General features: G+C 34.5%; 1 protein-coding gene and 1 long non-coding RNA gene across 3 annotated transcripts; one reads left to right on the forward strand and one right to left on the reverse strand.

Annotated features, from left to right (window-relative positions):
* Positions 1 to 24: 24 nt before the first annotated feature.
* LOC309511348 (uncharacterized protein) lies at positions 25 to 10,758 on the forward strand. Of its 2 annotated transcripts, none has more exons than XM_082186538.1 (18): positions 25 to 154; positions 272 to 337; positions 510 to 645; positions 740 to 829; positions 1,872 to 1,946; positions 2,447 to 2,503; positions 2,670 to 2,753; positions 3,765 to 3,854; positions 4,031 to 4,126; positions 4,217 to 4,309; positions 4,394 to 4,480; positions 6,640 to 6,744; positions 7,014 to 7,166; positions 7,323 to 7,382; positions 7,566 to 7,655; positions 7,833 to 7,919; positions 9,946 to 10,044; positions 10,144 to 10,758. In XM_082186538.1, the coding sequence occupies exons 2-18, from the start codon at positions 286 to 288 to the stop codon at positions 10,211 to 10,213; spliced, it is 1,524 nt and encodes a 507-aa protein (XP_082042664.1). In that variant the 5' UTR covers positions 25 to 154; positions 272 to 285; the 3' UTR covers positions 10,214 to 10,758. The 2 variants fall into 2 exon arrangements, with proteins under 2 accessions (XP_082042664.1, XP_082042663.1); XM_082186537.1 differs by having other exon boundaries at positions 26 to 154; positions 7,272 to 7,382.
* On the reverse strand, positions 10,342 to 11,770 carry LOC309511422. The gene is made up of 2 exons (XR_014210599.1): positions 10,968 to 11,770; positions 10,342 to 10,781 (listed from the first exon to the last, which is right to left on the reverse strand). It is a non-coding gene; the product is annotated as an uncharacterized lncRNA (long non-coding RNA).
* Positions 11,771 to 17,115: the final 5,345 nt, after the last annotated feature.

Genomic DNA, 17,115 nt, shown 5'->3' on the forward strand with positions numbered 1-17,115 from the left:
CCATCTAGCGACCCATCTACCCTTTTGCCCTGCTCGGTTGTCGACAAGTACACACATTTGCTCTGCTGTGGACGATTGACCATGTAATGACCGATATAAGCCAAGAGTCAAACAGTGAAGGATATTTAGTGTGCACAGACTCGCCGATCAAAAAGTAAGTGTTTGTCTCTTCTGTCCACAATAATATTCAGTACAAAGTACACATCCATTGGTTTTCGTTCCTTTCTGGCATGTTTAGTAGCCTACTTAGATCTTTTTTTCTCTCTTTTAGCATAAGACGGAAACATGATTAAGGTTTTGGCTGTTGTAAGTTTAACTGCATTTCTCTGCTGCTACGGTACGTTGTTTTCTCTCTTATTGTGGTTGAACAATTAAACTCAACCTTTATGTGATAGCTCTAACAATAATGTTCTGGATATATTGACAATTGTTGGCATTGTCTTTTGTGGTAGTAATTCTTTCCCCCCCAGTTTCTCTGTAGTTTTTAAAGAATCTGTCTTTGTTAAAAGGTGGGCAGAGTGCTAAACTATCATCTCGTGCAAATACAATCCTCAACTCTGGGAATGTAGTCTTTATAGACTTCCTGGAGAAAGTCAGAAACGTTACAGAGAAAATAGTGAGAGATGATCAGTTCAGGAAATCTAGGTAAGTCAAGCAGTGGATAATGTACCTTAAAGTGTCTGCTACTGATATGTAGGTTCAACAGTTTCCTGATCATAACCTTTTTCTGTTTTTACAGGATCGCTGTCCAAAGTTGGGTAAAAAAATTAAGAGAGTTTGCAAAACCAGAGAGCGCTAGCGGGAGCCAGGATGAGTCAGATGTAATACAGTAAGTCTGTCCAATGCTCTCAAATACTGTGTAATGAAAGTAATGTTTATTCTAAGCACAAGTCATGAATACAAATCTCAATGAACCAGTTGAAAAGATGATCCTTAATACTGTGTCGTTACCTGGATGTTTCATGATAGATGTTAATGAGTCCTTTGTCCTTTTGCATATTTGAACCCCTTCCAATAGTAACTGTATGGTTATGATCTTTTCACACTGAGGACTCGTCCTTAACTATTACAAAAGGTGCAAGCGTTCATTGATGTTCAAAAAGGCAAAACAGGGGTGTAAACCTTTGAACAGAATGATTGGTGTGAATTGTTTTTTGTTTAAAGATCTGTTTTGTTTTGTTTTGTTAAGTACTGAATTAAGAATTAAGCTTCAGAAGATATTTACTTGTCTCACATTTATTTAAGTCACATGTATTTATATACAGCACTTTAAAGATCCTCTCAATGCAACTTTACATTTAAATGAACAGGAAAATAAGAGTGTTAACGTAAAGTTAATCAATTATGAAACCAATTCAATTTCAGCTGTAAAGCAGATCTTCAGAAAATAAGTGTTATTGTTCTCCTCAAGTCAATTCAATAACAGTGTCAATGTTGCAAAGTTCAGCAGATATGAAACCTATCAGCTATAAGCATCTCTATGGAAGACAATGGTTTCATTATTTAGCTCAATTAGTGTCATTATCCAGCTCAATTCAGTTCAAATTTTGTTTTCCGCCGATAGTGTCAGTGCAGTTAAATCGATAATGACCCTGAATATTAATTGTTGTTTAAACCCTGATTCCAGAAGACAAAATAAGAATAATTTAGACCAATATCTTTCCTCTGTTTCCGCTATTGTTATAGTTGTGGACTCACTCTGCTATTCACCTAGATCCATTAGAATGAGTTAGAATGATTTTTAGAACCTCATGGTTATAGTTAGAACTGGTCAAAATTATTAGATAAAGAACAAATTTGTCTTGTTTTATTTATGTAGGATTTTTGGTGATTAAAAAATATATTTATATTGCTTGTTCTTTATTTCACAGGAAATTATTTCCGTTTGCGGCTGCTGGTACATTTGTGGCAACGTTGAAGGACATCTCTGAAAATGTGTTCTTTCCGTAAGAGCTTTATCACCTTTACACATTCTTAAAGGGGCTATATGTAGTTTTCAGCGACCTCTAGCGGTGATGTTTCAGATTGCAACCAATAAGTTTACAAGCGAGTGTTCGTGCGCGTGCTCGAACTCATGAGCGAGCACTCTGGGTATCGACCAGACTGAGACGCAACACACCGGAGAAAGCATCACACAACATGCTGGAAACTCAGGTAAACTCCCACTGCAACGTTACAATAATAGGCTACTTTTATCAGCTTGACATTGAACTAATGCTCCATGCTCGTACCATGATAAGTATGGAACCCTAGCAACTGTGCCGAATTTTGGATCATTGTGGATCATTTTAATGTGAGATTACAACCCCTTCACACACAGGCAATAAAAAAAGGATTCATTTTAGTAGAAAAACTACATATAGCACCTTTAAAACACTAAAAGATCTCGTTTTCTTCTGACAAGTTCTCTGAAACCCAATATAATACCTATCAATGTGCTTTACAGGTATTTCAACATTTACCGCCAGATCTTTAAAAACGAGACGATGGTGGAGATCTGGAAGTAAGCATGTGTTCATTGAGAGTGGAGAACACAAGATCCAGTGTTCCTTTGTCAAAGTGCTTGTCTAAGATGTGATTTTGCACTGGCTTTACAAATCCACCATCCACACCATATACCTTTTGTTTTGCACATAACTTGATTTATTCATCTGACTTGTTTATTACAGAGAAGTGGAGTCATACTATCTCCCAGGAGCCCCTCCAATCTACAGTAAACCCATGGAGTTCTTCAGTTACCTTCTGGCCAAGGCGTAGGACCTCTCTATAATTTAATTTAAACTTGTTTAATGTTGTATTTAAAATATTATCAGCAATAAGCTATGCGAAGATTCTATGGAGCCCCTAAAGGGACATGGTGAAGGAAAACAAAGGTTTTGCGAGGGATTGCAGCGGTTTTGCTTGGGGGAACGCAAAACTTTTGTGAGGGAACGCAAAAGTTTTGCGAGCGAAATCAAAGTTTCTTGGGGGAATGCAAAAGTGTTGCGAAGGAATACAAAGGTTTTGCGAGCGAAAGCAAAGTTTCTTGGGGGAAGGCAAAAGTGTTGCGAAGGAAAACAAAGGTTTTACGAGCGAAAGCAAAATTTCTTATGGGAGAACGCTAATGTTTTGCGAGGGAATGCAGCGGTTTTGCGAGTGAAAGCAAAGTTTCTTGGGGGAACACAAAGGTTTTGCGAGCGAATACTGAGTTTCTCGAAGAAACGCAAATGTTTTGCGAGTGAGCGCAGAGTTTCTCAGGGAACGCAAAACTTTTGCGAGGGAACACTAAGGTTTTGTGAGCGAACACTAAGTTTCTAGGTTGAACACAAAACTTTTGCGAGGGAACGCTAAAGCATTGACATATTTTTTCCTCCCATCTCAATTTTTTCCCATCACCATGTCTCTTTAGGGTCTCCATGAGATTCTGTGATGATTACACCGTGTCAACACCGGACGCAACTCGAAAAAGTAACCGTTACAAATCCATTTGTCATTCCTGGGAGAAATATTGTGGATGCATGGAGTATGTCATAAATTGAATGAGGCATCAGTTTACTGTTGGGAATTTGTTGTGTCGTGTCACGCTGTGCTGCGCCACATCCAGTGTAGACAACATCACTGATTTTAATGTTTTCTATTGTCGTTTGGCACTTCGCATTGCGCCGTTCGCATTCATTGTAGGCACGGAGTTAGTAAAACATGCATTGTACTACAAAATAATTTTACTTGTAGTTTTAAAGGGTAGCATATTAAAAGGTGACATTATGTATTTTGACATTTAAAAGGGTGGTGAGATCCCGGCTGGTGAACATGCTGGAAGGGGTGGTTACTGTTTTGGACATCGGAAAAATTGATTTTAACCAACTTCATGAGGAGTAAGAGCTGTTTTGAGCTTTAAGTTTTGCAACTATGGATTAATGATGCAATAAAATAAATGGATGCATTTTATATTATTGTCCTCCAAACTTAAGTGTTGGGCTAAAATGCCCATGACAAAAAATTATTACATTTCATAAAGTGTAATTTTAACCACTTGTTGTCTCCTCTGAAGAGTGCAGATGGTTATGGAAGAGATTAGAAACAAAGCCTTTGAAATTTCAGTTTTGGAAAGGCAAAAAGAGAAGAATGATTTCCTTATATCATTAAGGTAAGAACCTTTATTAATATTAATTCTAAACTTCAATATTGTACTTAATGACATCTCTAAATCAAAAAAATTCTCTTCTGTGTTTCCTAGAACCACATCTGGACTGATTGTTTTTTACTGGGATGAAGTTTTGAAACACACTGAAAGTCCGTCGTTCCATGTGAAATACTTGGATTCTATGACGTAAGACTATGCTACTGATTGACAGATTGATAAATATAAAGTTAAATGAGCATTTAAAACATGCCTGAATTTTGTGTGTTACAGGCAATGGCCAGAGCTGATTAAGTTGAGAAACGCAAGTGAAAATTATCATGTGCTTTTAGACCCGGATACAAGGAATGGTCTATTGAAGTAAGGAAGAAATTTTGAATATTACAAATATAATTTAAACCACTACATAATTAATAGTTATACCTTGGCATTTCTCATTCTTTCAGGCAACTAAAACTTTTTCCTAATTATCTTTAAAACCACTTGAACGATCATGATCCTTGTATTGTGTTCCCCCGACAAAAATATAGTTCCCTTTTCATTCGGTCACTCCTACGTCATGTCGGTAGGAGTTACTAACGAATTGGGATCCCAATCCCAATTGGGATTACTCTGTTTATTAATGTTTTTACTCAACATCTGTGCAGTATTTGGAGGATTTATGATATATTTAAAATTTCTATAAATAAATAAATATTTATTTATTTAAATAGGCTTTTTACAAAAAAACAACATTTTATGTAAAATTCACTTTATTAAAGACCCATATTTGTAACTATCATTAATGGGGATAACATGGATAATTTTACATGGTTTAGTGTAACATTTTTGCCCATATTTTGTAAAAAGTAGTTTTAAAAGTAAAAAATGATCATTTTAGCCACTAGATTGCTTTAGAGCTCCACTATATGCTATTTGCTATTTGACTAACTGAAAGATAACTTTTTATCTAAAGATAAGTTTATTTTTTTTTTCTAAAGATAAGTTTTTCCAGTTGGATTCATATCTAAATTACTTTTTTGTCAAGAATCCCCCCCCCCCCCCCCCCCCAAATGTTAGATTGTGATTAGAATCAAAGATAAAAGTTTAATTTTTAGAGTATATAATTTATTTCAATCTTCTTTTTTTCATATAATTGTACAAATGTAATCTACACTTCAGTTAACTGTAACAGAACAGATATGTACAGTTATATTATATATTGAGTACAAATACATGACATGAACACCAAAATGCAATGAACTGAACAGCATAACAAATGAGCAAATAAAGCAGTAACTTCTCTCTCTCTCTCTCTCTCTCTCTCTCTCTGTGTGTGTGTGTGTGTGTGTGTGTGTGTGTGTGTGTGTGTGTGTGTGTGTGTGTGTGTGTGTGTGTGTGTGTGTGTGTGTGTGTGTGTGTGTGTGTGTGTGTGTGTGTGTGTGTGTGTGTGTGTGTGTGTGCATGATAATTTTGCATTGTGGATGTTTTTTGCATTGTTGTAAGTGTGCCACTTTATTTCTGTCTATGTGTTTTGGTGATGAATTTTGTATATTTACATTGCAGGGTCTCCAGGGACCCCGAAGACAACTAGTGTCACAATTTTTTTCACGCTAACATAATAACAGATATCATTCCATTTTTATTTTTATTTTTTTCACCTGCCTGTAATTAGCTTGTTCAGGTTTGATAAGGGTTGAAGTTAAACTCTGTAGGACAGTGGCACTCCAGGACCGAAGTTGCCCATCCCTTATCTAGAAAATGTTGAGAGCCGTAGAAAGTTCATACCATTTGGATAAAAGAGAACTTTTTTTTTTTTATTTGAGCAAAAATCATTTGCGGGTTAAAAAGACCCCAGAGATAACCAAAGGGTTAAACTTGTTTAACAAATCCATGTTTTGGAGCAGAGTTGGAGAAACTCAGTTGCAGAGCGCAGGACAGTTTGACACATGTGATTCAGGGCTTCTGTTGAATGTTGTTAAATAAAGCAATAAACCTTATTCAGAGCAGCGCCATGACAGGAATGAAAGCGAGGCTGTGAGGGATTGGCTTACTGTGTTATCTATGGCATCCGCTGTTGATGTTGTCTAGAGTTTTTTTTCATCTACTGAAATTTCTTGGAAAGATATTTTTGCAGTGTTTTGTCAGCAGAACAATCCAAAAACAATACTACTGATATTAGTATCAGTAATACTAATACTGTTATTAAATAACAGTACATCCCACTGTAGAGATGTAGGCCTGTCCCTCACAGCCCTGCTTTCATTCCCATTAAAAATCAAAGATAGCGCTGTTGTAAATAAATCAACTGTGGTTTATAGATCTAAATTCACTGTAAACCACAGCTTCTCAGAGCTTATTGATTTTATAAAACGGTTAGTCCATAAAAAAATATTTATTTCAATATTAACTAATGAGGTCACGTGTATCCTCGTAGAGTAATGTACATTGAACGTGGCTCCACCAATCAGAATCAAGGGCTGGAATTTTTTTTTTTATTGTGCCTTTTTACTGTAACTGATTCCAATTTTCTTTTCTAGGTGGACTAAACTTCATTTTGATAAATTCTTTGACACCTTGGCCCTGGAATATTACAGACGTGGAAATGAAGCTCTTGGTTCTGACAGATTCAATCAGTCTAACTGGCAAGTGGACATCTACTACATGAAATGAACCATGATTTATGATTAATGAATATGTATCCATGTATCTGAGACTTTGGATTTTGTTTGTTAGTAGCTCAAGGAAATAGCAGTTTTTTATTCAAAAGTTGTTCATCTGTTGTTTCAGAAAGGAATGACACGTAAACATGTAGATAACATTTGTGAGAATTTTTAATAATAATTAATAATTGTTAATCGATAATAATGACAAATCAATGATAAAACAAAGATGATCCCTCTATTTTGTTCAGGGCTATTGGCAAAAGCGCTGTTGTTTACTCTCTTCCTGTTTATGAAAAACTCTCTGAAGTCGGCTTTGGGATTACTGAGATCAACAGGTTTCTGAACAGAGTAAATAACATAATCCTTATTCTTGAAGGGAAAGATGTATCACGCACTCACAGGTAAGACATGAAACATTTTCTCATATTTAATTATATCATATTGATTTAATATGTTAATCTTAAAATAGTAAGACATTTTTTTATTTGTTTTTCTCTGTCTTGCAGACAGACTTATTTTGAGGCCATCTTTAGGATTGTTTTTTCTGATCTGTGTAGTCCATTTATTGAAGCAGAGAAAAACAGGGGCAAAGATGATCAACTATTACTGCCTTTGCGGTAAGACAAAGTAAAAAAAAATAAAAAAATAAAACAGTGAATGAATTATCTTGTTTTATGATCACCTTTCAGTAAAGACAAGTTGTGTGTTCTTGATAAATTTATCTAGAAAACTAATGCTTCGTGCTCTCTATGTAATGCATATATAATATATTCCTCTTCATAATCTTTTGTTTGCTATAGCGTAATTAGGATACTGTTCTTCTGTAGTTGGTACTTTTGTGGTATCAGAGAACAATACAGAAGTTCAGATGAACTCCAGCAATCAGCGAAGTAAGAAATGGACTTTTATCCTCTTTATTTTTCATATGTTCAGTAAAAAATCTTGGAGATCTGGGTAAAACACTGTCTGGTTCTGAAACACTTTGTTGGCTGAAATTTAGCTTGTTCTTGTGTATGATTTTTGCAATCGAATAATCAATCGGAAATGGTATAACTTATATTTTACAGTGAATGGAATCAAGTGAGGAGCGTTGTCATAAATGAGCTGTTGAAAAGTGAAGCATTTACCCGAAAACAGCTTGAAGAAGCACCAAAGTAAGAGGAACAAGAAAGATCAAGTGTTATTTTAAAGGAGAACTCCGGTCAATTTTAACATTGAGCTCATTTTTTTGTAAATTTGGAGTGCTGTCAGTACAGAGAACAATGACAAAAATCGGTGTTGCCTACACCGTGTTATCCTCTTTTTAAAATTTGCACTTTTTAAATTTGTTGACTTAAAGGCACAATATGTCACTTTTTTGCTTTAAAATTAACAAAAATCACTATATCTATGTTATATTTTTTTTTTAGTTGTGTACTTACATTATCCCGACTGTTTCCAACAACTTTCAAACCAGGAGAAATTGTTATTTAATTTTTAGACACGGGACGTTTCCTTATTTCCATTTTGTCGCAGTCAATGGCGTCATATCCGCGTTGTCCCTGGTTTCCGCCTATGGTTTCCGCCCGTACTGCCATGGTAACCAGAGCTATGAGCAGAGCCCTCTGATTAACCAAGGCGACAGACGTGGACAACTGTGGAGTTCACAATGTCTATTTGCACGCTGTTGTTTTTTCGTTCAAACATTATGGACCATGGCAAGCAGACTTTGGATACAAAAGGAGAACTAAAACGAGAATCAATATCAGCACGGTGTTTTCGAGATGCCTAGAGCTCTCATAGACAGTATATAAACGAGAGCTCCACGTCCGAGACTTCGACCGCTTCTACATGTACTTTATTAAACAGGTGAGCACATTTACATACAACTAATCAATGTTATATAGTTCAACAATGATAAAATGTTAGAATATGATCTGTATGTTATTGTAATGTTGATCTAGCTTACTGCTAGTCTCATACAGACAAACTAACAAATACATTTCAACACATTCAAATGCAGTTTAGTGTGCTAACGTTAGTGTAATGTTAGACCAATGAAACAGCGCTGCGTTACCTCACAAGTTTAATTTGTCTAATAAACTGACCTGTGAGTTGTAATTCTGCACTTGCGTGTAGTTCGGTAGAATGAAATGTCCATATTCCTTTTATATCCGCGGGAGCTCGCGTCGCGTGTGGACCTGATAGCTGTCTCTTAGCAATCCCGAACTGCTTCATATCACAGTCATGATAAAAGCATCGATGTATTCAGTCATCCATAAACATTATTAGATCGGTCGGCTTGACGTTGATGACAACATCCATAATTCTTAGCATGTGTTGCGTCATCAAACTACGCCTTTGTTATTGTAAAGAGGTTAGCGACCCCTAGTGGAGAAAAATTCCATACTGTGGCTTTAAATGGGGCAAGTTTTAAACCTGCTTTTAGCCTCTTAACATCCTTGATGTGTTATTACAAGTGCACAGCCATGTGAGTGATTCCTTCAGAGTGAACACGGGTGAATCTGACTGCAGTAGATGTGAAAGATATTAATAAAAGTGATATTAATTCAGCCAGCGCACATACCTGTATTTACTTCCCGTTTTCGGTCGAAGTCCATAGTAATCGATTGTCGAGTTCACGCGCGTGATCATGGGTAACTAAGCAACAGTGGAGACTCTCGACAATCGACTACTGTGGACTTCGACCGAAAACGGGAAGAAAAACCAGTTATGTGCGCTGGCTAACATCATTTTTATACATATCTTTCACATCTACTGCAGTCAGATTCACTCGTGTTCACTCTGAAGGAATCACTCACATGGCTGGTGCACTTGTGATGACACATCAAGGATGTTAAGAGGCTAAAAGCAGGTTTAAAACTTGCCCCATTGAAGTCAACAGGGTGCAAATTTCAAAAGTGGATAACACGGTGTAGGCAACACCGATTTTTGTCGTTGTTCTCTGTACTGACAGCACTACAAATTTACAAAAAAATTAGCTCAATGTTAAAATTGACCGGAGTTCTCCTTTAAGAACAATGAATTATTTATGAATACTTTGCTCTAAATCTGAATGTTGAAACATGAATTCTTTTCATTCCTCTTTTTGATTTGATGATTTCAGCTTTGTTTGATCTTTTTGAAATCAGTTCATATTTGACAAGTTATTTTTAGTTTTTTGTTGTTTGAATCATAAAGGAACTTTATTCAAGCCATTCATCGGATCCTAGAGAAACTGAAAGAGTATACTGATCTGAATGATGACTTTGAAAAAGGATTGATTGATCTTCTTGCTTTGTAAGATTTATCATTTTCATACCATATTTGCATTTGAATAGAAGCCATAGATAAATATACATTTTTATTCAGTCTTCACAATTTTTATTTTTCCCACAGAGGCTTCGAGGAGATTCTGCACTACAGAATCATACAGATTCATGAAGTCTGGGATATGCTAGTGGAGTAAACTCTCTCTATGAATAACATGTCAGGATTGTATAGAGGCTTGTTTTCCACCACAGAAAAAAAAAAAAAAAATTATAAAAGATAATTACGACTTTTAATCTCACAATTCTGACTTTTTTTTTTTTCAGAATTGCAAGTCCGAATTGTGATATATAGCCTAAACTCACAATTGTGCGTTATAAAATCAGAATTTGCAAGATATAAACTAATATTTCTAATAAATAAAGTCAGAATTGTGAGATATGAACTCGCTATTGTGAGTTATAAAGTCCCAAGAATAAAAGTCAGCTCACTATTCTGACATTTTCTCGCAATTGCATGTTTATATCTCGCGATTCTGACTTTATAACCTGCAATTGAAAAAAGAAAAAAGTCAGAATTGTGATATGAAAAGTTGCAATTATTCTTTTTTATTTTTTATTCTTTCATACGATTGCAGCTGCTGTCAATAAGTATGATTTATACCAGCAATGTATTATTAACAGTATTTAACATGCTCTTATTGAAATGAAAATAAAATACATTAGTAAATACTGAGTAAAAAAATAGTTTTTTTTTTCCACTGTAAACTTTTTCACATGATAAAAACTGTTTATTTAGATTTGTTATACATCTGAACACATTAATCAACAACATTAGAATCTATTTTCATGTGTCTATTTTCACGTATTACGTGTAAGTGTTCCACTTAAAATTAAGTGTCTTTAACTACTATGTTCTATAACATTTATAATTAATAATTTGATACAGTGCACTTATCTTACTAGCTGGTCTCCAATACACAAGTGCAAATTAAGAAGTACCCATCAAAAACATGTCCCTGCAGTATGAAATAGCAACAATAACAAAACTACTAACTTGATTTTATACTGATTTTATATTGGTGAATACTTTTATTTGTTAGGGACTGTTCGTTTTTTATTTAAGGGGTCACCGGAGGAGTTTTGAGATCTGTTGTCAAAAAAGACATGACCCTCCCTTCGCCAGCAATACATTTTTCTATGACCCTCCAAAATGATTGTGAAAAAAGGCATGACCCTCCCCGATAATTTATTGATTAGCCTACTTCTGTACTGCGCTTGGCAAAGATGTTCAGATAGCCATTGTTTGTTTGTTTTACAACCATAAACTCTTGCTTTCTCATCTTACTAGGGCTGTAACGATAGACCAAACCTACGATTCGGTTTGTATCACGATTTTTGATTTTAGATTAGAAAAAAAATCATGTTTTCGGTGCTGATGCGGTGTGACTCGTTCAACATGTGGGTGGCGCTGCCAACAAAGCATCTAAAAGCTGTCACAAAGAACCGGCAAAAGTAATGATTATTAATATGTCAAATATAGCAAGGAGACATTTTAATTGTTTATTAATAAACAAGTGTTTTCTGTGTCGACTGCAAAGATGAAGTTGACGATGCGTCGCGATCTTCTCAAAACGCGCCAGAGAGAAAGGCACATTCATAAGCAGAAAGCAGTCTGTTTTCCTTCGTTTTGAATTGTTCTGTTTAAAAGTAGACATTTCAAACTTTCTATATATTTCTCATGTCTGTGAGGCAAGTAGCCTACCTTACGCTGAGTTTCGGTTCATTTATGAGACGAGTCCAGTTCTCGCCCGCGCCTCCGTGTCATGATTATCTATTTTCTACTATAGTTAGGCTACTTCTTATTTATTAAATCCAGATGAAACATTGATTAAAATTAAGATACAATTAATAAAAAACGAAATTTACTTTAAAGAAAGGCTTTGTGCTTTCTGTTTGAGGTCTCTGTGAAATTTTTAAAGTCGTTTTCAGAGCAGTCATGTCCGTAATGGAGAACTGTCACGCCCGTAACATTTTTTTTTTTTTTTTTTTTTTACATAAATGCGAAATAATATAATATATTATTTTATGAAAATAATATTTTATGTTCTGTGGAGGCCGATCTTTATTCATCCGGTGGGTATATATCTTTTGGTTTGCACAGATTACTAAAAAATATTTTGACACCTAAAAGCTAAAGATTTTTTTGTGTCACGTCACATGTGTAGTTCCCTCATATTGTAAAACGCATGTGTAGACTGATATTTTTCTAATGTCTTGACTCCTTTCAGACGTTTCAAAATACTGGTATTAAATGCATTTTCTGAGAATTTATATTTCAAGTTTTGACTGCAAATGTCACGTCCATAACACTGGAAGCGCCCAATTTTAACGAATATATCCTCAACTAGTTTTTGTGGTGTAGGTCTACGTATTTTATTATGTTAACTTAAATAATACTAATAATAATTTAAATATGTGGTAGCCCTACATCTTACATATCGTGGAAACAAAATAAGAATGGAAACTAAAATATGGTAGTATCGCGCTACAGCGCACATTCTATCATCAGCAGTTCTGGCGCCTCAGTCGCAATACTGTAAAACTCGACGTACATTCACATCACATGTTAATGCAGCGGTAGAGTTACACTCACAGGACACTGTGCACTTATTCGCAATCACAAAAGTTTATTATTTGCTCGTGATTTAAAGCTTTGCCGGTAAACATTTCATTGGCATTCTGTTCTGACATGATGCACTTTTTCTAAGCGCGACCTGAAGTGCGCACGCACTGTCAAACAGCGCCAAACTGGATTTTTGTTGGGTCAGACCCATCTGATATCGAAGGGGGGCTGATAACGCGAGATCAACATGGAGCTAAATGGAAAAAAAAATAGCACCAAACAAGCCACTTTGAAATGTTGCTGTTTTCATGAATATAAAAGTTGGGTGACCCTCCCCCTAGACTAAAAAAAAGTTGGATGACCCTCCCCTCAACAAAGAATAAAAAAAGAACTGACTGACATTTGGAGGGAAAAACATTCGCATGCTTCACAATTTACCTGGTCTAACAGCTCTGGTTCATTGAGGTCTAGGATTGACTTCTGGTTAATATCTGACTCTTTATCTGATTATGTCAATAAGGTTGAAATTTTGCCTTCTCCACTATCCGATCATCAATCTATTATTCTGTCTTTTGATAACCCATCTTACTCAAGAACATATTTCATATTGGAAACTAAACTCTGCTTTATTAGAGGATGAGGAAACGTGTCAATCTGTAATTTCTAAAATTAATTTATTTTTTAATAAAGCTCAAGCTGAAAACAATTTTAGTTCTAATTGGGAACTATTAAAATACAACATTAGATTATTGTTATTCAAAGTTGGATCTCAAAAAGCCAAGCAATCCAAATTAGAGGAACTTAACATTGTTAAAAGAATTGTCTGTCTCTCCTGTATCCCTTTTGAAAATGTATCAGTTGTCCAGAAAATAGAATTGGCTGAACTTCAGAACTCATTAGATAACTTATATATATGTAAAGCAAAGGGTGCTTTTGTTCGTTCAAGAAGGAGATGGATGGAAGAGGGAGAAAGAAATTCCAATTATTTCTTTAGGTTAGAGAAACAGCGTAATCATCTCAATTCTATCAATAGTCTTAACTTAAACGGAGTAGTCTTAAAAGATCATAAAGACATTTCTAAGTATTGTGAAGAATTTTATAAAATTCTTTATCGTTCTAGACACTCTCAACAAAATTTTGACTTATTTTTTAATTCTCTTGACTCAGACCGTATTTCCAAAATTGATGATATTGGGAAAAATCTGTGTGAATCTCCTATTCAGTTGAAAGATATTTCTGAGGCAATCGACAAGCTGAAACTTAATAAGTCTCCTGGAAATGATGGTCTGACCACAGAGTTCTATAAGAAATGTTCAAATATTCTTTCTCCATTTCTTCTCCAAGTGTATTTAGAAAGCCTAAGGGAACTCTCCCATGTTCTATGACTCAGGGATCCTTCTCAACTTGAAAATTGGCGACCTATAAGCTTATTAAATAATGATTACAAAATACTAGCCTCGATTTTTGCTAAAAGAATTAAATGTGTTTTAGATAATATAATTGATGACTTTCAGTCGGGTTTCATGAAAGACAGACTTATCTCAAATAATATTAGACTTGTTCTTGATACTTTAGATTATTCGGATCTGATCTCTGATGACGGTTTCTTGCATTTTCTTGATTTTTATAAAGCTTTTGATTCTGTTGAGTTTCCTTTTATTCTTAAATCTTTGAATATTTTTGGTTTTGGCCCAAACTTTATCAATGCAATTCAAACTTTGTATAATAACGCCAATGCTTCAATTAAATTACAGCAAGGTACTACTAATAGATTTAATATAGATAGAGGCATCCGTCAAGGCTGCCCAATATCGCCGTATCTTTTTCTGCTTCCTATGCAATTATTAGCCATCCATATTCAAAATAGTAATCTGAAAGGTATCTCTGTTGCAAACCAATCAATTTTAATAAGCCAATTGGCTGATGACACCACTCTATTTCTAAAAAATAAAGAACAAGTTTCTGTAGCCTTAAATATAATTGATCTCTTTTCATCCGCTTCTGGTTTAATACTTAATATTCACAAATGTGAACTTTTACCTATTAAAGACTCCACTGATGATAAAGTATGTGACATTCCAGTCAAATCCGAAGTGAAATACTTAGGTATAATTATTTGTAAAGATCAAAAAAGAAGATCAATGCTAAATTTTGAACCTCTTATTCTTTCTATTCAACGCAAATTTAATTCTTGGTTACAGCGATATCTGTCTATATCAGGTAGAGTGTTACTTTCCAAAGCAGATGGGTTATCTCGGGTCATCTATCCTGCAATGGCTCTGGATGTTCCTGTGGAGATTTCTAGAACACTGGACAAAATGATAGTAAACTTTGTTTGGAAATCTAAAAAACATTTAATCAAAAAGAGTGTTATGATAGCTGATCGGACAATGTGTGGTTTTGACTTAGTGGACTTTTCCACTCTTAATAATTCTTTCAAGGTTAAGTGGATAAAATCTTTCTTGAACAATCCTACATCTTTTTGGAATATTATCCCAAATTATATTTTCAGTTCAGTTGGAGGTTTGCATTTTTTGTTACGCTGCAACTATGACATTTCTAAAACAACTTTAACTCTTTCTAGTTTTCATAAACAGACTTTAATATGCTGGTCCCTGATATATAAGTATACATTTTCTCCGCATAATTATTTTATTTGGAACAACCAAAATATTAAATATAAAAATAAATCTCTTTTTTTAAACAATTGGTTTGATAAAAATATACTTTTAGTGAGTCAACTTTTAGATGAAAGGGGTGTATTGCTCTCTTATGAACACTTTATGCAAGAATTCTCTTTTCCAGTCCCCCCAAGAGAATATGCCATTGTTTTTGGGGCAATTCCTGATTGTATAAAACCTTTAGTCAATCCTGGCCCTAAAGGTCCTTTATGCTCTCCACCTATATTTGACAACACTCATTTATTTGTTGATCAAACTCCTTTCAGCAGATTGTCAAACAAGAAAATTCGCTCAATTCTTAACAAGGATCAGATTTCTTTACCTGCTTGTGTAAGCTTTTGGAACAACAAATTTGATAATAATATAGTATGGGAAGATTTCTGGCTCCTTCAGAAAAAGTAATTTTTATCTAATAAAGTTGTTGAAGTATCTTTTAAAATTATTCATAATTGCTATCCAGTTAATTATAATTTTGCTAAATTTAATAATAGTATCTCCCCTTTGTGCACCTTTTGTCATCAGGTTGATGAGACAATTACTCATTTATTTTGGGAATGTATGTATTGCAAAATATTTTGGGTTGACTTTTCAAATTTTGTTAAAAGATATATGTCTGTAAACTTTTGTATAAGCCAAAAAATTGTGTTTTTTGGTGACTCTATGAAAGTAGACCCATATCATTTTAAAATTATTCTCAACTTATTACTTTTTCTTGCCAAATTTTATATTCACAAGTGTAAGTTTTCAAAGAAAACTCCTTCCTTTTTCATTTTTAAGAAAGATTTTGATATATATTTGAATTCCTTGAGGAATTCTAAAAACTCTGCTGCTTGTAAGACTCTACGTTGGTGTCAATCATTTAAGCTAGCTTAATATTCTTTATGTTTATGTAATGTAACCCTCTTTTTCTGTGTATTGTTTATATGTTCATTTATTGCTCATTTATGGTTGTTTTGTATTTGTTATTGCATAATAAAAAAATAATAAAAAAAGACATGACCCTCCCCTATTTTCCTCCGGTGGCCCCTTCCATAAATACCGAACGGTCCCTTACACTGACCACATCAAAATGACTTTTATGTGACATCATTTGATGTAAATTTAAGACAAATTGATCTTGAAAATTATGCAGGATAAGCAGGTCTATTTTATTAGCATGTAAAAATAAACAATATTAACACTAGTGGAAAAGAGAGGGAGCATCCTGATTGACTGCCTTTTACTGACCCTAAAAACTGCTGTTGACTGAATAAATATTGATCAGAAGCACACAAAACCATGTACTTTCACACTGATTATTGGCAAAGTGCATTGAACTCATGACCTACATTCAATTTAATATTGACAGATTGCATTTCTTGTGCAAAAAAAAAAAAAAATCATAAGCCCTTGCAATGATGACATTGTATTTACTGTCAAATATTCATACAGTTTACTATTAAATGTTACACTTTATTTAAATTTGTCACTTTATACATTCTATAAGTATGATTAACTTTTCAATAACATGTCAACTTTCTCTCATTAGAGTATTAATAAACTGTTCGGGTTGGTAGAAAAAGTTGACATGTACTTGCAAAGTTACATATAGTCAGTAGAATGTCTGTTGGGGTTTTGCAGATATTAAGCAGACAGTTATACTCTAATCAATGACTGGTAGTTGACATGTAGTTGCATAGTTACTTATAGCTAGTAGAGTGTCGAAATAAAGTTACCAAAATATCAACCTGACCCAAACCTGATGTTGTTAAACTCTGAAATGAAAACAGGCAGTTAAACATGCTCTGTGTGCTCG

The sequence above is a fragment of the Leuciscus leuciscus genome, assembly GCF_965113295.1.
Source record: "Leuciscus leuciscus genome assembly, chromosome: 12".
NCBI classification, from domain to species: domain Eukaryota; kingdom Metazoa; phylum Chordata; class Actinopteri; order Cypriniformes; family Leuciscidae; genus Leuciscus; species Leuciscus leuciscus.

Excerpts from the sequence above, each read along its gene's own strand:
- LOC309511348 (XM_082186537.1), top strand. The coding sequence starts at position 286 with ATGATTAAGGTTTTGGCTGTTGTAAGTTTAACTGCATTTCTCTGCTGC. Across the intron at positions 646-739 it reads GATCAGTTCAGGAAATCTAG|GATCGCTGTCCAAAGTTGGG; the intron begins GTAAGTCAAGCA and ends CTGTTTTTACAG. Across the intron at positions 4,127-4,216 it reads GATTTCCTTATATCATTAAG|AACCACATCTGGACTGATTG; the intron begins GTAAGAACCTTT and ends TGTGTTTCCTAG.